Source organism: Drosophila melanogaster, chromosome 3R, assembly GCF_000001215.4.
Source record: "Drosophila melanogaster chromosome 3R".
Classification (NCBI taxonomy): domain Eukaryota; kingdom Metazoa; phylum Arthropoda; class Insecta; order Diptera; family Drosophilidae; genus Drosophila; species Drosophila melanogaster.
This window is the reverse complement of record NT_033777.3, coordinates 5,547,783-5,568,725: the sequence shown is the minus strand read 5'-3', so window position 1 is coordinate 5,568,725 and position 20,943 is coordinate 5,547,783. Positions and strand designations below refer to the sequence as shown.

Sequence of the window (20,943 nt, the reverse complement as noted above, 5' to 3'; positions counted from 1 at the left end):
ATGATATTAAAATAACTGTTTTATTTGTTATATATTGCAAATAGAGCCTGATTCTGTGGACATGTCTAAACAGGCCTTTAAAATAAAAATAGTGCAATCGATTGGGAACGAAATCGATATTTGTTTAGTACTCCGAGTTTTCTGCAGCACTTTCGTAAAAACTTGCTTTGATTTGATTTTTTAAAAGAGAAAACCCCACTTCAAATGGGTACAAAGCGTCGCAACATCGAGGATGAGCTCTCACGCTTCGAGGCGGAGATCTCGAAGCCCCCCGCCCGCAATCTCTTCGTGCCCAACCAGGTGCGCCCGATCATAGCCGCCAATACGTACCAAAACTCGCAGCACAAGCTGCAGCATCACCAGGGCAATGGAGGATCGCGTCTGACCGTACCCCCGCCCCCGATGCCGCCTCCACCCACGTTTATGTCCACCTTCGTGCCTACGGGCAGTGGAGGTGGTTCTTCCAAGGCTATGTCTGCCACTCCCGTAGTCCTGAGCAGCGCCCCCAAACTTTATCAGTGCCGGCAGTCTGTGCACGTGCCCACCGTGGCCGCCGCGCCCTCCATCGACATCAACGCCGTCTCTTTTGACGTAACGCAGAAGCTGAAGAAGCTCAAGGCGGAAAAGTCTGGACCCAATCCCATTGCAGAGGAGGCCATTAAGGCAGCGCGCGCATCATCGGCGCTGCAATCCTTCCAGACAACAGAGCGGAAAAAGAAAGACCGCAAGACGGTGCGTATCGCTGGCGGCACCGTGTGGGAGGATACTTCGCTGGCTGACTGGCCCGACGATGACTTCCGCATCTTTTGTGGTGACTTGGGAAACGACGTCAACGACGAGGTCCTGACCCGGACCTTCAACAAGTTCCCCTCGTTTCAGCGGGCCCGTGTGGTGCGGGACAAGCGCACGGGCAAGAGCAAGGGATTTGGCTTCGTGAGCTTCAGAGAACCGGCCGACTTTATACGGGCCATGAAGGAGATGGACGGCCGCTATGTGGGCAGCCGGCCTATCAAACTGCGCAAGAGCACGTGGCGACAACGCAGTCTTGACGTAGTTAAGAAAAAGGAGCGCGAAAAACAGGTGCTTCTGCAGGCCTTCAATTCCATGACTTGAATCTGAGTGTGCATATCGTGTCCTTTAGGCTAGTTTCGGTCACTTTGATGTAGCAAATTAGATTTGGATGTTGCTGCTAAAGATGAGCAATAAATTTACGTTTAGCAATTGACGCGCTTAGTTTTTATTAACAAACCCTACCCATCCTATTACGAGGTAAACCAGCAGCACATTTTTAAATCAGAAATTGTCTAATATGTTTAAAAACCTTAAACGGGAAAGCAACACTCACAATAATATTACGTAAAGCTTTTAGTACCATTTGGACTCCTCCTTGTCAGCGAGCAGAGGTCTCCGCACCGCATCCCCACCATCGAGATGGTGGGGACCACGACTGCCATTGTCGTCCTTTCCAGACAGTCGCTGGTACTGGCTTCCCTCTCTGCTGGGCCACCTGACCAGTGGTATGCCGGCATCAGGGCAGAAGATGGAGGGATAGTATTGTGTGTAGCTTATATAGCCTGCAAACAGGCCAATCAGCCCGCCGATGGTCACATCCTGCCAGTGGTGGTGGTAGTCGCAGGTGCGACTAACTGCAACCAGCAGTGCGATAAACAGAGGTATCACAGCGATGCAGAGCCGCCAGGTGTGGCCGCGTCCCCGGCTATCAAAGGCGTGCAGCTTGGCGCCAATGTAATAGGCAATGAAACCGAAACTCGCAAAGGCGACTAGAGTAGGCATATAAATACGGTTAGCATCGAGAACTAAATTCCAACATTCAACTTACACGACGAGTGTCCGCTGGGGAAGCTCTTGCGGCCTTCGTTTATGTCGCCCGGAAGCCCTGTGCAATTGAAATCCAGGATGGAGGTGTCCACGCCATTTGACGTTGTGTTAAGCACCATCACGCCATCGGGAAAGCAGCGGTAAAAATAGTCGGGCCTGGGCCGCCCCACTGTTATCTTTAGTACGCTCGTTGGGATGCCGTTCATGCACAGGGCCAGTGTCCAGGCCCAGCTGGCGGCTCTAAAGTCCCGCCTGTCTCTTGTGTACCAGTAGAAGGCGATAGTGACCAGAAAGGGAGCCACTATCACCCAGAAGAGCAGCTCCCCGCCCCTGACAATGTCCGGTCGCCTTGGGTTCTTGTATAGCCACAGCTCTTCCTCGTGGATTTCCCGTTTGAATGCTGTCATCGTCTCCAACTTGCTGTAGAGATGAGTCATATATGAGTTATGGACTTTGTCGGCATTTGGAATGAAGCACAAAACACTCACAAGAAGGTAATGACGAGGAGAACGCGAAGAACAACATCTACGGCATCGCTGAGCTTCGCATTAGAGTTTCCTGTTCTGTGGCTTCGTTCCTCTCGCTTTTCTGGCTGAACGGAGCTGCTGTCCGTGTTCATAGCAAGTTCATTGCGCCACATTTCGTCGTCGTTGGTCCTGGTCCTCGATCCTGTATTCCTGACGTCCTCTGCGGAACTGTCGCTGAGGGTTCGCCTGGATTCTTGACCTTCCTTGCTCGCAGTCATTTCGTTAGTCCGTTGGGTATATTCGGTTGTCAGCTTAGGCCTGGTGCTTGTCGCCTAAATAATTGAAGAGATAACCAAACGACGAGTCATTAATGATTGCACTTATGTATGCGGACGGGTAAACTACTTCAGGTGTGGGATAGATTGAAAAGAAGGCCTATCTAACTTTTTTACTTCATGTGCATATGTGCTTATCAGTCGCAGATTGGGAAGTCTATTGATGAAAAAGCTAATGCTTTTAGAGAGTATACCGGAATAGGCAGGCAACCCCCCCTTACTGAAGCGGTGGCATGGGCAAGCCTACGATTTTCGCGATTAGATACAAATAGTGAAAAAAATAAGGCCCCATACGAGACGTATAAATTGAGATAAAAATGTTTCCAATCATCCTAGCGATTGTGCCAGCATTTGCTCACACTAAAACTAGAATGTTGATAAATATTTTTATAGGGTTCGTAGAAGGAATCATAGCATTCGCTTTTCTTTCAGTGCACACTTGGCCACGCTTTTCGTCAATGTTTGTCATCAAACGCGGTTACGTATGGCCAGATAGGTATGGATGTGTGTGGTGCACATATATATATGGTATAGTGAGCGGCTATATCGTATAGGATGCCGATGCCATATGCACACGCGATGGATTTAACAAGCCAGGCGTCAAAAACACTATTGGCTAGCTGACGAGCACCTGCTCCTTGCCTGTGCCGCCAATATTGCCGTTGCGGTCGATTGGATTTTCGCGGCGGCGACTTCGTAGGTCCGCCGTACAACTATCGGGCATTATCACCCGATCCGATGCAATCTCCTGGGATTTGGGTATATTTGAGTTGACTTTGGAACTGTTTGCACTTGGGGCATCCACTCGTTGTTAGTCTGGTGGCGTTAATCCCGACGTGGTTTCAACTTGACTGCTTCCCGATTGCTAATGCTGCTGAATGCTAATGGCAGGGCTTTTTATAAACTTTCTCTAATCTCGCAACAGCATCGTAAAACAAACTGCGAAGCCAGCCCCTTTCACCTCACCCCTCTCCAAAAACTAATGCGCAAGAAAACAACAACAGCTGTTTGCCCTTTTCGTTAGTCGGATTCCCCGAGAGTGTGCAGCTTGACCGTTTACTTGTTAATTGGGCATGACCGTGTTTGTTGCGGCAGTAATTACAATTCATTGCGTAAAACTCGTATGCACGCGACAAAACCAAACTTTTTTCAGCCGTTTCTTTTCGTTTTGATTCAAATCAGTCGGTTGTTAGTTTGCAAATCAGAATAGGGCTGGCGATAACATTTGTTATCGACGGTAGTGCCAACTCGGCGCATAGCAGCGATAAGTCAGGGTTGTTGGTGCGATCATATGATTGAAAAATCTCCGTCAGACCGAAATAATAATAATATATAAATAAAGTTATTCCTCAGCCCGCAATGAGCATTCAAAGAAGCGAAAAGGAGGCCGCGGGCCAGCTACTGGATGACTTGTACCTGGACATGTTCCACCTCGTTGAGGAGCACACCCAGTGTCGGATAAATTTGGAGCGATGTAACGCCAGTGGGGCGATTCTCCTGGCCCGCACTAGATTTCAGCACGGAGGCAGCCAGTGCGTGTCCACGGCCCAGATTCCCACGGAGAACAGTGCCGAGTTTAACGCCCTCTGCCGGGTCGTGGACTCCACGGATGGCGTCTGCATCGAGCGACAGGCGGTTGACAAGTCCAAGGGCTTCGTGGAGCCCCTGCATTGGTTCTCGTGAGCACTGATAAAGCCTGTGTGTATGTGGGTCAATGTGATAACTCACTTACTCCTTTTTCCAGGGTACTGCCACCGATGAGCTTGCGCAATGCTGTTAACAAGTTCAAGGACTGCATAGAGCTGGTCGCCGAGAGCACTAATCTGCAGCGGCAGCTAGGAGAAGCGCTGGATTCGATCACAAAGCTGCGAAGGAGTGCCCTGCTTAGCTAGATACTTATGGCGCGCACACAATCCATACAATGTTAAGAATAAAGTAGATTTGAAAACATTATTGAAACAGCACTCACTGACTCTCGATGAAGAAGATATGCGAGAAATTATTGTTGATCTATCTGAAACGTCAATTTCATAATTATCTGACGTATGATCCCACCTCGTTTAAAAAAACCTATAAATGACGCCCAGAAATGCCTTTTCTTTAGTATCAAATAACAAACATTATTAAAATGGACTACATATTTATATCGAGCTTAGAATTTTTCTTATTTTAGTAAGCCAATTAGTTTTTCACAGAATAAGAAGTCCATAAATTGGCTCCCCTTGTCTTTAGTTCTACTTTCACACGTTTTTCTAACCTTTAAGAGTTAGAAACAAAGATTTTTGCACTGTTATTTAGCTAATTTATACAATATAGACTTCCACAAACCTTATCTTGATATTTTAGTACGCCTAAATTTTAAATATTTCCGCTCAGCGCTCTCATGTGCGAGGCTGCCACTCGGCGAGTGCAGAACCAGCAAGTGGGCAGTACCGCGAATTCTACTCGTCAGCTGTTTGATTTGTCAACCATTTTTCGCTTCGTGTTCTTAGCGAAAATTAAATCGAACGCGTAATTCACTTGTTACATTTGCGGAGTGCATGGTGAGTCCCTATCTCGATGGTGTTTGAGATCCTCCGCGTCCCAAGATCCGTTTCTGAAATAAAACTGGGACAGAAGCTGGGGTTCTAAACCAAAAATCGATAATAAATTGCCAAACGAAATAGAAGCACAAAATTGAAGCAATTAGCAAGTAATGTAATCAACTTGCAGCCCGAATAATATAAGCATATTGTGCAGGAACATGCGAGCGGAGGAAAAGCGGAGGAGCAGATAACAGAACCAAGCGACGCCCAAAAAGTCGCGGATAGAAGCGCAAGAAGAAGCTGCAGCACAGCGCGGGCCTTTGTTGTTCCGTCAGCTGCGGATTGAGGGCAACGGCACCTCCCACTCATCCAGCCCTCTTGACCCACGCCCAATCACCCACGTGCCTGCCACCCCCTGCTCAGTGCGAACATGAGCGGCGCTCGGGATCAGACGGATCCCCCGCTGCTCCAGCTCGAGGACGAGGTGGATCTCATCGGGGACTTTGCCAAGGACCAACCTCCGCCCAGAAACCAACTGTCTCCGCTTTTAAATGGCTTCGAGTCGACAAGCAACCAGTTGACCACCAAAGTTGAGGTGAGTGCACTCCGTTCTCAACCTCACCTTCTGCAATACATATGGCAATATGAACTGACTTTTTCCTTAGATCAACACCGTCGGCATGGGCAAACGCAAGACAAGGAGAAGAGGGAAAAAGGCGCGGGAACCCATGCTACTGTCGGTGGACGACGAGGATGACGAGGAAGAGGCGCAAGAGGAGAGGAACCACACCAACGGGCTGCCGCCAGGCGAGGAGAGTGCCGGCGGCGATGCTGTTATTCAGAAACCGCAACTGGATAACTTGGTCATGCATTACGACGACCAGATCGACGACGAAGATGGCGAAGAAGCTGTGCTGCTGAAGAGAAGCTCAAACCCGCGCAACCAAAGACTCAAAGGTAGCGCTGAGGATAGCATCGACAGCAGCAGCCAACAGCCACCGATTATTTGTCACATCGCACCCGCGAAGGTAGCCTCATCTGCATTGACATCTCCGCTGAAAACCACTTCGCACACTGCTCTCGCCCGTCATCCGCATGACGAGGCCGACGACATCTGCCTGGTGCCAGAAATCGACTTCGAGGGCATGTCCACGGACGCCGGCAGCGACAACCGGGAGTCACAGCCGCTCTTGGGGGGAGGCAATGCCAGTCACGGAAGTCGCATCAGCGAGCTTTTGGGCGGACTAGGACGCGGGCACGATCATGTGGAGTTTGTATCGAACACATTTGGCGGTGAGTGCGCAGCGGTCTAATGAAGTCGTACAAGTTGCATTTCCTACCACACCCAGACCACATTGCTGCCTTGTTTGCTTTGTGGCTTTACTCATGATGTGCTTATCACTTCTACGGCTACATATGGTGGTTCTATCTCCACAAGCAGCGCAAGCTTAGAACAGATTATTTAGGGCCTCGATGTTATTCATTCAACTTCATCTAATTTCTTTTATACGGGGAGGATCTGTAACTGGAAACTAGCTATTTCGCCTCTGTTACATACTTGAATATAAACTAAACGTGAATATAAACTAGACAAAATGTCCGACCAAATGAACCAAAAAGACTCTTAAATAGAATGATAAGGGTTAGATTCCTAGCTGCTATACGTTTTAAATTTAAATTAAAGTCAACAAAAGCACCCTGGTCAACCCAAGCATTTCCGTCCTCCAAAAGAATTATTTACATTTAGATTTATTTAAAAACTAATACAAACTGCTTTTGTATTCCCTTGCTAAGATAAATAATACATATATGAATCAATGCAATCATAAGAATAACCACATTTCTATTGGTTAGTCCATGAAGTGCTTACTCAAATATTAGTCAATTTGTACGTTGTGCAGGGAATTGAGCTAACTTTTATAGATATATGTAGAGTGTGTTGTGGGAGCGATATACACTGCCAAATGAGTACTCATCTAGATCTTTGACCTTTGTGACTCAGGTGATTCGCACTGCTCTGCTGCCTTTGAACATACGCTGATGAGTAATACCCTCCGATTTGTTTTCGTTGCATTTCGAAATAACTTCCGAAAGCGATTTATAGTTTGTCTGTTCTTTTTGCAATCGTTTTACTCAGTACTGAATATCACTAGATGGCCATATTTCGCTTGCCCTTTGTATGTTAATCCTATAGTCATCGCCCCACATTTCAAAGCATTTTTTACAATTTTATGGTTTTTACAAGAATTAGTTTTTTTTCGAAATTGAGCACAAAATTGTGTGTTATAAATCTTGGTGTACTTGGATGTCACCGTGGACGTCTGTAGCTCGGAATCGAAGTCAGTCGGGAAGCATATAAAGAATTTCGAGGAAGGCACTTCAAAAATGGAACTTGTTCCTTTGGCAACTGTCGCCAATTGGACATAGCCCCATGCCGAAAAACAACATTAAGTCGTTTCTCAGCCAGGTGCCGTTGCCGAACGCTATAGCAGCCAAGTACCAAGAGCCAAGCGAACCAAGAGACGATGAGCAGCCCACGACAAGCAAGGATGCGCTGGAGAGCAGCTCCTCGGTGCCCTCCGCCTCCGCCGCCTACGCCTGCATCTGTTGCGAGCACAAGTGCCCGCTGGAGAAGGATTTCTTGGAGTCGCAGTCGGACAAGGAGGGCGATCCGCCCTTTCTGGTGAACTCACCGTCGATGGCGCGTGACTCCAAAGACACAGTAACCGTTCAAATCGCGGCTCCGCGCTGCAATTGTGCCAACTGCCCGCTGAGGAACCTCTGTAAGTGGTGGCAAGGGGTTGGCCCTTATCGAAACGCTTTGGCTATGCTAATTGTGACCTGGTTCTCCTTTATCAACTGCCAGCCGACTCGAAACCTCTCGACTGCCGGCGCACTTAATATACCAGTGCCTCCATGTCGCGCTTGTCGAGCAGCAGTCGCGAAAACTTCATACCGCAAGTGTTTACCATTTGCCAGGACTTGCAGGGCGATTTCAACGACAACTTTGATTTCATAGGTAGCGTGGAGAGGATTAGCGTAGTCAACAGTCCTATGCCATTCCTTGATATAAAGTAAAGTGTAGGATGGGGTCTTGAATTTCATCGCAGTCTTATAAGCGTTTTCGTGCATGTTTGCTGTAATTATTTTTATCCAACAGATGGCACGTTATTTCGTTGGTGTGTTTATAAATTATTAAAACCATAATTATATAGCAAATTTGTTCAATTTTAATAAATGACGAACAGTCCGTTTTTTACCCGTCGCTTGAGGCATGCGAATCTTCGTTCTACGCACAAACTTTTTTAGTAATTTAAAGCCCTAGTGCTAATGCCTATTTTTAATTTTAATCTTTGATTCTTATAGATGACCCGCTTTTCTCGGAGATCGTGGCGAAGGCGGAGGGGGCCATCGAGAATGGTGTGCTGCCCGAGCGCATTTACCAGGGTAGCAGTGGTTCCTACTTTGTCAAGGATGCCTCCCATGTGAGTAGGGAATCGGGGTGACGATCTTCTAGCCGTTCTTGCGCATAAGGTGGGAGTTGGGTCGTCCAGTTCTGGGCCTAACTTCGTCGATCTTTTACTTTTCCGCGCATAGATAAATAAGATCGGGTAATCGGGGAAGTACTGCAAATATAAGGCTTTTGCAAAACTTTTGGTTTTTTCCTGAAACAGTTTCAAAATAGTGAATTGTATATTGTTTACCCGCTTATGCTCTATGTATTTATTATGCCATTTCTTATGATGCTCCCCCTTAGCAATGCCTGGCCGTATTTAAGCCAAAGGACGAGGAACCCTATGGCAGACTGAATCCGAAGTGGACGAAATGGATGCATAAGCTGTGCTGCCCGTGTTGTTTTGGCCGAGCTTGCTTGATTCCCAATCAGGGGTAAGATAATACAAGTTGTCACCATTCATTAAAAGCCAATTGAGGAACTTATTTCATTTGTTGATATATATATTAAAATGGTATTTATATTTCTTAGGTACCTCTCCGAATCAGGAGCCAGCTTGGTTGATCGAAAACTCAATCTGAATGTGGTTCCAAAGACGCGAGTGGTCAGATTGGTTGCCGAGAGCTTTAACTACGCACGCATTGATCGACAGAAGGCCAAGCTGAAGAAGCGCATTAAAGAGCACTATCCGTCGGCTCACTTCAACCGAATGAGCCTTCCTCTAAAGGTGAACTCGTCTCCAAAAACAAACCGATTGGGTATTAACCAAGTCAAAATTCCTTGCAGACTGGCTCCTTTCAGCTCTTCGTGGAGGGTTACAAGGATGCGGACTATTGGCTGCGGCGCTTTGAAAGCGAACCCTTGCCGCCTTCAGTGGCGAAGTCGTTCCAACTGCAGTTCGAGCGCCTCGTCGTGCTCGATTATATCATACGCAACACGGACCGTGGCAACGACAACTGGCTGATCAAGTACGTGGCCCCTAAGATCACGACCCAGGTGGGAGGCACTGGCGGCAGAACTATGCACGGAGTTGTGACCCCCAAATTGCCCAATGCGTTGGGGGCTTCAAAAATCGTTGACCTAAACGAGCCGCCGCAGGCTAGCCCGAAACCGACTACTGGTGGTCGCCCTTCGAACCACCTAGCGGGTGGAGCAGCCACAAGTGCACAGCAAGATAGCAGCAGTTTGGCCAGCAGCGAAGATGAACCCTCGTCGAGATCCCCCCCTACGTCGGAACCCGATTGGAATGTGGTGAACTCGGCCTTCATTCGGATCGCTGCCATCGACAATGGTCTCGCTTTTCCCTTCAAGCATCCGGACTCTTGGCGAGCTTATCCCTACCATTGGGCCTGGTTGCCACAGGCGAAAATTCCGTTTAGCGAAGAAATCAAGGAGCAGGTGCTGCCGCAGTTGTCAGATATGAACTTTGTAGAGGAGATCTGCACGGAGTTGTTGTACCTCTTCCAGCAGGATCGCGGCTTTGACAAGCGTCTCTTCGAGCGCCAGATGTCGGTGATGCGGGGCCAGATTCTAAATCTCACACAGGCACTGAGGGATGGCAAGTCGCCGGTGCAACTGGTCCAGATGCCAGCGGTGATTGTCGAGCGGTAAGTATCATACTTTCATGACTCCGGATTATAGGAGGCCAATAATGGTTTCTAACATTTCAGATCAAGTGGCAGTCGTTTCTTCTCTTTTACGCAGCGCTTCCAAAATAAGAGCCCTTTCTTCTCTTGGTGGTAGGTTGCCGATTCATTGGTACTTCGTCGCATTGTCACTTACTAGCCACTTACTTCACTTTTAGCTAAATGACCATGGAGCAGCCCCTGCCGACCCCACCAAAAATCAAATCGAGCAGCCGGTTACTACAGTCTCATCTTTTTCATCATGTATATGCGCTTAGTTGTTGTCTAGTATACTTCCAAATCGTAATCACGGAGCACGGAGCCTAGAAATGTATTTTTTGCCAAAAAACTCAAATGGTCATATTCAATAATTAATTACTTGTATTACTAGTTTCTGGGATGACTTACCCATACCATGGTTACATATTTAGGAAATATCTTATGTTTGTCAAGTGCTTGTATAGTCAATTGTTTTCGCATAAAGTATGCAGAAATCAGAAGGAGATCATTTTAAAGCACTCGCTCAAGTGGTTTATACATTTCTTTATTATTTGAATGAAATCATAATGCATATAGGTGAAAAATACAAAGCTCATTTACATTCGTTAGCACTTGAGTTAAGGTCGCCCATTGTTATTAGCATTAGCACATATTTAATGGTTTCCTTTCCTCCAAACTAAAACTCAATTTATTTCATTATGTACGGTTCGCAACTAAATAGTGTGGGAATATATATATATATCAACCAAAATACATATGTAAAGTATTTAAAAGGCAAGCCTTATATAAAAGATATTAAAACATTATAAAAGTTTAACAGAAACTAAAGCCCTTTTCGAACATAAGTATGTATATACCTTATTATTTCATAACAAAATATCTTAAAACTACTAGCAGCCATACTTAAATCCAAAGGACTTTTTTATCCGAAATTTAATCACTACAGGAGCCAATCGTCTGATGCATCGGATGTCAGTCTACTAACCACGACTGCCTGGCTTTTCTGGACACCAATAACATTGCAATCCGTACTTTGAAATGTATCTTCCGTTGGGACACGAGGTATGAGGACTGCATCAGGTGCGATAGTTTCGTTTTTAATGTCTATTTCAACATATGGAATTTCGGATTCCATCGCATTGAGTTGTGCAACTATTTCAGAATTCGGTGACGTGTCCGGTGCCAGAGGCTCGTTTTTAACTGGTATCTTGGAATCAGTTTGAAAACACTCTTCCGGAGTGTCGGATATAATAGTTACATGATTCGTTGGCACCACGGACTCCCGGTCATCGTCTTTCTTATCTTCACTCCCTTTGGAAGCATTCTCATCCACGGGGCTCAAGAACATTTCAGTATCTGCACTGAATTTTGCAAAAGCTCGCTTCGGCGTAGCTAGGAAAGTGGATATCGAAGGCTGAAACCCAGTACGCAGCATAGATGCCCGACCTTCGTACTTGTACCACCGTATGGGCACCTCTCCAGTGACATAGAGATCGCGGCCCACGGGAACGGTGCTTATGACTCGCTTTGGCTTGAGGAAGCGAACAAAGCGCTCCAACTCCTTGTAGCTGGAGTGTTCTGAGTACTCAATGCCGATCGTGCTAATTCGCTTGCCGTACGAAGGCTTTGAGTTCTTTTCCCAACCGCTGGGCCTTATGCCCAGCAACATGTCATATTGGTCCTCGAATTCAGTAAAGTAATCGACTAGGCTCTGAAACAAAATAATATCGCTAACTAAAAAATTGATATATTTTAGAAATACACTTACCGGATAGCTGATTTTTCCCATTGCAATGACGTGCAAGTTTGCTCCGCTGCGATCTTCTGTTAGCACGGAGTCTAGATCCGGCCAATTCAGGCATCTTACTGCAGTGCTGCGATTGCTTTCCGTCCAAACCCTCATTGTGAACTCCTTCGCTAAGGCCAACCATATCTTCTCCTTTCCTATCACGTAGGAGCCGCAGACGATAAGGATTCGTTTGGCTGCATTTTTCTCTAGGAAGGCGCGCACCAGATCCACCGCTCGGTCAACGCTCTCGCTTTGGTGGCAGAAGTCGTAGTTTTTGTTCATATACGTTGTGTCCAGATAAAGCAGGTCGATGTTTGAATGGTTCCAGAAGATTGGTAGGGATTCCATGTCCGCGCTAGCTCGGAAGTCCCCGGTGTGCAGTATGCATTCGCCAGAGCTCAGTTTGAAGAAGAACATGAGTGCTCCAGGACAGCTGAAAGGTGAGAAATAGCAGTTTGGTAAGCTGCCAAAAAAAAGCGACTGCTCTTACTGGTTAGCTTCTAAGGCGGTTACTTGGACGCCATCTACGTCCAGGGTCTGGTCCACATCAATTTCGTGAATGTGCGTTTCATCGAGTTTAATAAACGTTCGCACCAAGCGCGCTGAAATAGGACTCACGTAGAGGGGATGGCAGAACTTTTTAGTCAGGCCGATGTAGTGATCCGCATGAAAGTGCGTGAGAAAGTAATGTGTGACTCCCTCTATTTCCCCAAACTGAAAGCCGTCGACGCAGAAGGATGTACCCTCCACTACTTTATAGGGCGGACAAGGCTTTGGTTTTCTTTGTTTGCGTACAGTTCCTTTTTTAGAGTTTTTGCCCAGGGGGCTTTCCTTTGTGATTGCAGCCGGCGATGACCGGTAAAAGTTATTCGTTGGGGATTTGTTGGGACCGGGGGAGATTTCCACTAGGTCTAGGCTGGAATTGCTTAGCTTGGCTTCTGGCATGGAAGTCTCTGGAGTTCTAAACTTGGTTGCTTGGACATCGCTGCTTTTTTCACAGGGAGAGGCTATCGCGGATGGCTTTCTTTTTATGGTCTGCTCGTCCTCGGAGCACAGGTCAATTACGTGCACTTCGGAGAGGCTAGCGTTCTCCTTGCCTTTCGCACGGCGACTAGGCTGCACTCGCTTCTCTGACGGCTTTGCATCCAGCTTGCCCGTAAAGGCAGATGAGGTTGTTGTAGACTCCTCGAAGAGGCGCTTGCGCCCTTTGGTAGATACCTTTCGCTTGTCCAACGGAGGATCCACCTTCCTGCAAGAGGAACTTGACTTGACTTTGTAGTTCTTGACGGCACTTGTAAAAAAGCTATCGATGCGCATTTGTCCTGGCAGCGGAGTCTTCTTGCTGGAACGCTTGAACGCAGTGCTGGCTATGATTGGACATGCTTCCGTCTTTGGTCGGACCTTTTTTGTCGTGGAAGCCGCACGAGTTCTTCCCGCTCTTTTCTTGTCCGGCGTTCTGTTCTCGATCGTGGGCGTTGGGTCCGGTTCTACATTTACTCGTACTGTGGCCTGCAGATCCGCAATGGATCTTATCTTTATTTTCCCTACATTGGACATCCTGTTTACATATAACAAATAGGGCCAGGATCGCACGGTTCGATTGCCAGAGAAACCGCTTTTATCATATCGACAGGCGATAAAGCACAAGGTCATACTAAAATCAAGCGCTTAATTTAAATTGCCGCCATATCTCTCAAGCAAAAATTAAGTATATATAATCTTTTTAACGATTTTCGGGAAAGGATTAGGAATATGGCAGGGACCACGATTAAATGCAATTCATTGCTTAAACGCAGCCATACCATTGGGAGACCAAATAAACTTCCACAGCAGCCGATATGCCGACAGACTTAGCGCCCACCCGAACACGTTGGCGAATGATCTTGTCGACCTTATTTCCCTCCGACGTCTGAAGAGAATACAATAATCTCTCCACGGTACATATGTGTACACTATAATTAAGGAACAGAATCCATAATATCTTTTAAGCTACACATTAGGTTAAGTTCAGAAGGAACTGAACGATTCCTAATGCATAATAATAAATGATTTAAACTTAAAAAAAAAAAGTTTAAAAAAATATATGTATATATATTTTATATAATTTTAATATAATATTACCTGCACAGCAGTGACAGCACGGGTTTAGATGTTTTACATATCCATGTACATAGCAGCATGTTCACTTTTAGTTATTAAAGTTCGACCAGTGATATTTTTATTGAACTGAAAATGTTATGCAACTATCGATATTATATATATTCAACAGATATTATTTCAATATAAATTCAACAGAGGAGTTAAACTTATTAGATGCAGGACATACGACCCAAAACTCAGTTGATGTATGAGTACTGCTTGAATGTGTCGATTGCTTGTCAGTGTTATCGTTGGCCTGCCACCTCTGGTACAATATTATAACAAACTAAACAAAACAACAAGACGGTGGAAAAAGGGAATCTTGTGGTGCGGATTGGTAAACTGGGCTTCTTCTTCCGCGCCTTCAGCATGGCGTGGCGATCCGTGGGAGCCAATAATGAAGACCTGATTCGCCAACTGAAGGGTGAGCCCTTGAATTCGCTCCGTTTAATGGGCCGAGTTAATAATAGAACCGAATCCCCAAGATCACGGCGTCATTGCAAGTGATGCGGTGGCCCAGGCGATGAAGGAAACCGACCGCAAGCACTACTCTCCGCGCAACCCCTACATGGACGCCCCGCAACCCATTGGAGGAGGTGTCACCATCAGTGCTCCTCACATGGTAACTCCTAGCCAGGACATTGAAAAACAAATAGTTTGCTCGCCATGTTTGCTGTGGGAGTCAATGCCCACACTCAAGATGCTTTTAGGAGGCAGCATAAAAAAGTAGCTTTCTTTAATCCACTAAAAACATATCAATGGCTCATCATTTGAAGACTAGTTCTTCACTCCCGTAGCTTCTTCCCATCATATTCTTATAATTTCTGAAAGTAAAGTGTCTTTTTAAACTGGAGATTAATACATTTTTCTTTCCCAGCATGCCTTCGCCTTGGAGTATCTACGCGACCACTTGAAGCCCGGTGCACGTATACTGGATGTGGGCTCTGGATCTGGCTACCTCACAGCCTGCTTCTATCGTTACATCAAGGCTAAGGGCGTTGATGCGGACACCCGAATCGTGGGCATAGAGCACCAGGCAGAGCTGGTGCGGCGGAGCAAGGCCAACTTAAACACCGACGACCGTAGCATGCTGGACTCCGGCCAGTTGCTGATCGTCGAGGGTGACGGCCGCAAGGGATACCCCCCGAACGCCCCGTATAATGCAATCCATGTAGGAGCAGCTGCTCCCGACACACCCACCGAACTCATCAACCAACTGGCCAGCGGCGGACGCCTGATAGTTCCAGTCGGTCCCGACGGCGGGTCTCAGTACATGCAACAGGTGGGCAGATGCTGATTCGTATAACTGCTGGAATAATATGTATATGTAATAATAATAATATATATATATATAATAATATACATAATAATATATATATATAATAATATACATAATAATATATATATATCATAATATACATAATAATATATAATAATATACATAATAATATATAATAATATACATAATAATATATAATAATATATAATAATATAACCATTTTTACAGTACGACAAGGACGCCAATGGGAAGGTGGAGATGACACGTCTCATGGGCGTAATGTACGTCCCTCTCACGGATCTTCGCTCCTGACTGCACAGAGTGGGAAGGTCGCTCGTTGCGGTGCTGCTGCTCGTGTTTTTTCTCTACCTAATTTTGGCTTACTAGTTAATCAATCAATCAAAATTAAATTGCTTTTTTTCACGTTGAGTGCAAATATATAAGTTTACCGAACAAACGCTGTCTTTTCGTTTTTTTGTTTAAAGTTACCAAGCAGCTTCAACATTTCATATTACATTAATGAAATCATAATTTTTTTATGTCCGTAGTGAGATAAATTTTAACTACACCTTTAAGAATTTTTCCCCGATTTACAGATTTAGTTTTAATAGTGATGAAGAATAGGATAATTGTTAAATATTCGTGCTTAATATTATTAATTAAATACTTATACTTCGAATGGTTAAGTTTTAAATAGTTGACTGGCTTTGTTTCATCAAACCAGCTCACCATCATAGACATTTATAAATTGAGATCCAACAAGTGAACTATAGATGTCCGGAACGTAAAATATAATTTAATCAGTCACAATTTAATCAAGTGCTAAAACACCAAAAGTGTCCCTAAAACATTCAGGAACAGCATTACCATTTATTTAATCAGGATGTTTTAAAAAAATTACGTTTATACCCGTTATTCGTAGAGTAAATAAGTAGACTATAAGTAGATTCTTCGAAAAGTAGAAAACAGGCAGAAGGAAGCGTTTTCGACCATATAAAGTATATATATTATTGATCAGGATCAATAGCCGAGTCGATCTGGTCATGTCCGTCTGTCCGTATGAACGGGATCTTAGGAACTATAAGAGCTAGAAGATTAAGATTCAGCATTCTAGAGACATCGACACAGCGCAAGTTTGTTGACCTATGTTGGCACGCCCACAAACCGCACAAAAATGTCACGCCCACAATTTTGAAAAATGTGTTAATAATTTTAAGCAAAAATACAGTTTCTCTAGATTTTTTGCCACGCCCACTCTAACTCCCTTCAACCGCCCAAAACTGCTACGGCCACATTCAAGCAAATTTTTCTCAATTTTATTAGACGTTCAAATTTCTATCGATATGAAAAAAACTTTTTGCCACTCCCACTCTAACACCCTAAAGACACCAAGTCACGCCCACACTTTTGAACAATTTTTATAATGATGAATAATGATGGAATTTCACGTTCGCATTCACACTAGGTAAGGAACGGGTATCAGATAGTCGGGCAACTCGACTATAACATTCCTTCTTGTTTTATATTAATTATACAATATATGTACATTTCTATAGATTTGACCTTTTGCCACGCCCACTATTATGCCCACAAACTACCAAAAGCTGACAAGCCGACTTTTTGGAAAAATATTTTTATTTTTTTCCGTTTTATGGATTATCTTACCCATTTCTATCGGTATACCAAAAGCATTTTGGCAACGCCCCTTCTTACACATTTTGTCTCATTTTATACCCAATCGATATCCCAGAGAAAGTACATGAAATTTTGGTTCGCACTTGCACTAGCTGAGTAACGGGTATCTAAAAATCGACTAAGGCGTTACCTCTCGTATGCGACAGCATGGGAAATATTTTGAGTAAAATTATTGATATAAATATTGGAGATTACACTTTAAATCAGTGCAAAACAAATTTTAAACAATAATCGCAAATATAGTATAGTATGTATATATATATATATATATATACCAAACTGTATGAAACTGATACGGACTTTCCTATTCCCATTCGTACTAGGCGGTTTCTACAATTTCACTTGACAATTATGTCAAAGTCAGGTTCAGTCGGTTGTGGAAATGCTGTAAAGGGCAGTAGTCGAAAGGAGCTCGACCTGGGAAGTTCTCCCAGAGGGCACACATTACACAAAAAAGTCTAAAAACGCGGTTTATTAAATGAACAGTTTTATTTTTATATTAAGTAAGTTTGTACAAAATCAACAATGATGGGAAGTGAATCTGTGCTATTAGGGATATATTGTTTTTTAAGTGTATCCGGAGTGCAACCGTCAATGATGATTAACCTAATTAACCTAGCTACCAAATTGTGGACCACGTAATACAACCCACATATATGTGATGATGATATATATGATATATAATATAATTAACTTTGTAATTAAATAACCGGCTAAGCTAAAATAATTGGTTATGAAGTGTTTTTGTTGGAAACAGTATTACTCCTCGGATAGGTTGTGGCAAGCTTTGCCAATGTTGAACTGACATTCAAAAAAAAATCAAACAAGCCGCATTTGAAACTCTCGCTTGATATTTTTGAAAATTCAATTGGCGGGTATCGGTATCGAGTGACGACCCTTTCTGACCGATAACGGCGTCGTGCATCGCCTATCGACCAGTGGCATCACTAGTGCCAAAATGTGGCAGTTTGAAAACAAAAACGCAACTAAAATGAAAACGTCTCAGAATGAAATGCCCGACAAGGACAAAAGTTTTCGCAGACATTCTTTGTCGCCGCGTTCTCTATCCGCGATATTCTTCCACAGCACTGGTCTGCATCTGGACGACGGAGTAGCACAGTGGCTATCCATCAATGTTAAGGAAGACATTACAAATCTGCTAAACGAGGCTGGAAAATACATGCGGCGCATCCGGGATCGGCGATTGCAACTGTCTCACATCCAGCATGCCGTCCGAATGCACGACGACCTCTGCTATGACATCTTTTTTAGGCTGGTCCATTGCGACGATTGCAAAATGCCTCCTTCCCAAAAAGTATTAAAAACCGTCCGCGAAGCTGTAACCGCCGAAAAAAAGGATGAACTTCTCGTTTCCTACCCGGAATCCGTGCAGGAATCTGTGCCGGAACCCGTGCCGGAGACTTCATTGGAGCCGCCTCCCATGCACACCGGGTGGCTAAAGGTGGAGCAGGTGCTGCTAAAGCCCAGCAAGCGCTATCCGCTGAGCATGGAACAGCAGAACTTCTTCGAGTTGGTAACCGAGGCCTGCGTAGGCGACTTGGAATCCCGGCGCGTGCTTGCTCTCAAAGCCATCTCCACTGATCCCTCGCTGGAGGAGTTGCTGCCCAGGTTGACCAAGTTCATTGCGGACGCAGTGGCTATCAACGTGGCCCAGCAGAACCTGCCGCTGCTCCTTTACCTTATGCGCATGGTCCGAGCTCTTTTGGGAAACCAGCGCTTCAGCCTATTGCAATATGTAAGTATTTGGTTCTGAGAGGAATAGGATAAGCTGAAGAATGCATCTGTTGAATTGCAGCTCCACCTGCTCCTGCCAGCCGTTCTATCCTGCCTGCTGGCCAAACAAGTGTGCGCATCTCCGAACTCGGAGGATCACTGGGCCTTAAGGGAATACTCCGGAAACATAATGGCCCACATAGTGCGCCAGTTCGACGCTGCCGACAACGGCATCCTGCCCAGAGTCATTGGGCAAGTACTCATCATGTGTGGGTTCTTTGGGTTATTTGTGAATTCATATCATTTTATTAGAGAGAAATCCATCTGGTAGAGGAATATAATCATATTAATTAATATTAATATGTCGTTACAAAATACCTAACGTAGCTCGTTTCACGTTAACTCATTGTAAATCATATAATATCTGAAATAACCACCAAGCTATTAATTAAATAAGTTGCTTACCCCTTCGATTTATATTGATAATAATTTTAGATAACAGCGATAATAACGTCTATGGCGCAAATGTTGCGTGCGACCACATGCTTAAAGAAGTGTGCTAAAAGTTTATTAAAATAACATCTCGCTGCTCGCTAAATCAATTGATTTTTGCTTGCAATCTCTATCGGATTAAAAAATATTCATTTATATTCCAGTGTTTACAACAAGGCGCTATTGAAGAAGCCACTGACAACGGTGTTTGGGGCCGTCATAGGCCTGGGAAAGATGGGGAATCATGCGGTCCGCGCATGCATTTTGCCTCAATTGAAGTACCTATCTGAACACATCGATTCACACATGGCCGCCAGTAATGACTCTCCCAGCTCCAGCGTAGACAGGCAAGCAGTTAAGTACATTCGTCATCGGTTGATGAAGATGTGCTCTCCCGTGCTGATGGGCATACATCAACCCCCTGATCTGCCGGAAGAGTTTATGGAGAGATATGGATCTTTGGGCACGCTGATGAGCGATGGCGTCACCGTGATGCGTACGAAGAAACAAGCAGTGGCTGCAGCCAAGGCGGAAGCAGAACTGAAGTTGAAAAATATGGCTACAGAACACCTTAACTCCAGAGGGAAAGGATCTCGATCCGTCGGCTCCAACGATCTTGTCTCTGGCACCCAGCTGCCCAAGAATGGTATTCGTCCCACAAGCCAAGCACCCAAATCTGTCTATTCAATTTCTGTGAATGGACAGACCGTCAAAATTTCGACGCCAAATCTTTGCAATACAATGCTTCAGCATCAAAAGAAGGATTTATTTTCCAAACCATCGGACTTTGTGGTTCCTCAATTAGTGGTTAATCAATTCAAAAACGGCTTAATCCCGTCCAATTCCCAGCGATCCAGTTCGCCGGCCAGGAACGTGATACATTTGAAACCTAACAACGACCATCCTTCAAAAATGGCTTTGTTCCTACGTCAAGCAATAACGGCAGATTGTCCAATAATTACTTAATTCAATAACCTATCTCTGTATGAAATAATTAAAAAATAAAATAATACACTTTTTATATTACAATCTTCCGCAAAGGTTTGCTTTGCAGCCATTGGAAGACAGGTCAAAACCTCACCAATATTGCTTTAAAACTAGTTATAAGAACAAATTGAGCGCATTCCGAATGGACACACAGAAGTGGATATCAGTATTTTGTATGTTGGAGTCAATAGTTAAAATCTTTAAATGTTTGATTTAAATTAAAAATAATTTGCTGTATTTTTTTAATATACATAAATAAATATATTCACATGTGCAACGAAAGAATATATAATATATATTTTATAAAAATTAATAAAATATTTGAAGTCATTGAAAACAAAAATTATTAGGTAACTATGTAATCAAATGATCATGATAGCGTTCATGATATATGTTTGGTGGAATTGGTACAAATATTGGTGAAGAAAAATATTAACGGTATTAGACATTTTTTAGTGGTTTAGGTTAAAAAAGTTAGAAGCTAAAATTGTATGTTATCTTTTTTTTAACTTGCTAGTGCAGCCCTGGTCAACCGTGCCATCGATACTGGCGGGCCATCGATAGTCACGGCCACTTGCCTTGC

General features: G+C 44.5%; 7 protein-coding genes and 2 non-coding genes across 19 annotated transcripts, besides 3 other annotated features; 6 read left to right on the top strand and 3 right to left on the bottom strand.

The window, feature by feature from the left end:
- The first annotated feature begins 110 nt into the window (after positions 1-110).
- CG2931 (uncharacterized protein) lies at positions 111-1,224 on the top strand. Its single transcript, NM_141295.4, has one exon. It carries the CDS (start codon positions 205-207, stop codon positions 1,111-1,113), a length of 909 nt encoding a protein of 302 aa, NP_649552.1. The 5' UTR covers positions 111-204; the 3' UTR covers positions 1,114-1,224.
- Positions 1,225-1,290: 66 nt separating this feature from the next.
- Positions 1,291-3,861, bottom strand: CG12746 (uncharacterized protein). Of its 3 annotated transcripts, none has more exons than NM_176406.4 (4): positions 3,702-3,861; positions 2,328-2,638; positions 1,841-2,259; positions 1,291-1,781 (listed from the first exon to the last, which is right to left on the bottom strand). In NM_176406.4, the coding sequence occupies exons 2-4, from the start codon at positions 2,582-2,584 to the stop codon at positions 1,366-1,368; spliced, it is 1,092 nt and encodes a 363-aa protein (NP_788583.1). In that variant the 5' UTR covers positions 2,585-2,638; positions 3,702-3,861; the 3' UTR covers positions 1,291-1,365. The 3 variants fall into 3 exon arrangements, with proteins under 3 accessions (NP_788583.1, NP_730949.2, NP_649551.4); NM_169067.5 differs by having other exon boundaries at positions 3,744-3,861; NM_141294.5 differs by lacking the exon at positions 3,702-3,861 and adding an exon at positions 3,273-3,560.
- A 49-nt stretch (positions 3,862-3,910) lies between these two features.
- CG14671 (uncharacterized protein) lies at positions 3,911-4,749 on the top strand. Of its 2 annotated transcripts, none has more exons than NM_001275359.1 (2): positions 3,911-4,320; positions 4,386-4,749. In NM_001275359.1, the coding sequence occupies exons 1-2, from the start codon at positions 4,001-4,003 to the stop codon at positions 4,531-4,533; spliced, it is 468 nt and encodes a 155-aa protein (NP_001262288.1). In that variant the 5' UTR covers positions 3,911-4,000; the 3' UTR covers positions 4,534-4,749. The 2 variants fall into 2 exon arrangements, with proteins under 2 accessions (NP_001262288.1, NP_649550.1); NM_141293.2 differs by having other exon boundaries at positions 4,386-4,604.
- Positions 4,750-5,073: 324 nt separating this feature from the next.
- Pi4KIIalpha (Phosphatidylinositol 4-kinase II alpha) lies at positions 5,074-11,063 on the top strand. Of its 5 annotated transcripts, none has more exons than NM_206432.3 (9): positions 5,074-5,184; positions 5,381-5,761; positions 5,832-6,459; positions 8,533-8,651; positions 8,924-9,054; positions 9,152-9,347; positions 9,407-10,227; positions 10,291-10,359; positions 10,425-11,063. In NM_206432.3, exons 2-9 carry the CDS (start codon positions 5,597-5,599, stop codon positions 10,426-10,428), a joined length of 2,133 nt encoding a protein of 710 aa, NP_996154.1. In that variant the 5' UTR covers positions 5,074-5,184; positions 5,381-5,596; the 3' UTR covers positions 10,429-11,063. The 5 variants fall into 5 exon arrangements, with proteins under 5 accessions (NP_996154.1, NP_730944.2, NP_001368956.1 ...); NM_169063.4 differs by having other exon boundaries at positions 5,354-5,761; NM_001382052.1 differs by lacking the exons at positions 5,074-5,184; positions 5,381-5,761; positions 5,832-6,459 and adding exons at positions 7,360-7,949; positions 8,033-8,185.
- Positions 7,153-8,254, bottom strand: asRNA:CR46136 (antisense RNA:CR46136). Its single transcript, NR_133328.1, has one exon.
- Positions 8,688-8,848, top strand: snoRNA:Pi4KIIalpha-a. The gene has a single exon (NR_048326.1). It is a non-coding gene; the product is annotated as a snoRNA:Pi4KIIalpha-a (small nucleolar RNA).
- Positions 10,940-13,642, bottom strand: Snm1. Its single transcript, NM_141291.4, has 3 exons — positions 12,525-13,642; positions 12,014-12,467; positions 10,940-11,956 (listed from the first exon to the last, which is right to left on the bottom strand). The coding sequence occupies exons 1-3, from the start codon at positions 13,589-13,591 to the stop codon at positions 11,186-11,188; spliced, it is 2,292 nt and encodes a 763-aa protein (NP_649548.1). The 5' UTR covers positions 13,592-13,642; the 3' UTR covers positions 10,940-11,185.
- Positions 13,643-13,835: 193 nt separating this feature from the next.
- Positions 13,836-14,098: a mobile genetic element.
- A 311-nt stretch (positions 14,099-14,409) lies between these two features.
- Positions 14,410-15,903, top strand: Pcmt (Protein-L-isoaspartate (D-aspartate) O-methyltransferase). Of its 2 annotated transcripts, none has more exons than NM_080508.4 (4): positions 14,410-14,597; positions 14,659-14,795; positions 15,051-15,455; positions 15,681-15,903. In NM_080508.4, exons 1-4 carry the CDS (start codon positions 14,543-14,545, stop codon positions 15,762-15,764), a joined length of 681 nt encoding a protein of 226 aa, NP_536756.1. In that variant the 5' UTR covers positions 14,410-14,542; the 3' UTR covers positions 15,765-15,903. The 2 variants fall into 2 exon arrangements, with proteins under 2 accessions (NP_536756.1, NP_001262287.1); NM_001275358.1 differs by having other exon boundaries at positions 15,051-15,500.
- A 451-nt stretch (positions 15,904-16,354) lies between these two features.
- Positions 16,355-16,969: a mobile genetic element.
- Positions 16,970-17,020: 51 nt separating this feature from the next.
- Positions 17,021-17,282: a mobile genetic element.
- Positions 17,283-17,557: 275 nt separating this feature from the next.
- On the top strand, positions 17,558-20,611 carry mia (meiosis I arrest). 3 transcript variants are annotated; one of them, NM_001300252.1, is made up of 3 exons: positions 17,558-18,903; positions 18,964-19,133; positions 19,538-20,369. In NM_001300252.1, the coding sequence occupies exons 1-3, from the start codon at positions 18,106-18,108 to the stop codon at positions 20,337-20,339; spliced, it is 1,770 nt and encodes a 589-aa protein (NP_001287181.1). In that variant the 5' UTR covers positions 17,558-18,105; the 3' UTR covers positions 20,340-20,369. The 3 variants fall into 3 exon arrangements, with proteins under 3 accessions (NP_001287181.1, NP_649547.3, NP_001138010.1); NM_141290.6 differs by having other exon boundaries at positions 18,094-18,903; positions 19,538-20,611; NM_001144538.2 differs by having other exon boundaries at positions 18,094-18,903.
- Positions 20,612-20,943: the final 332 nt, after the last annotated feature.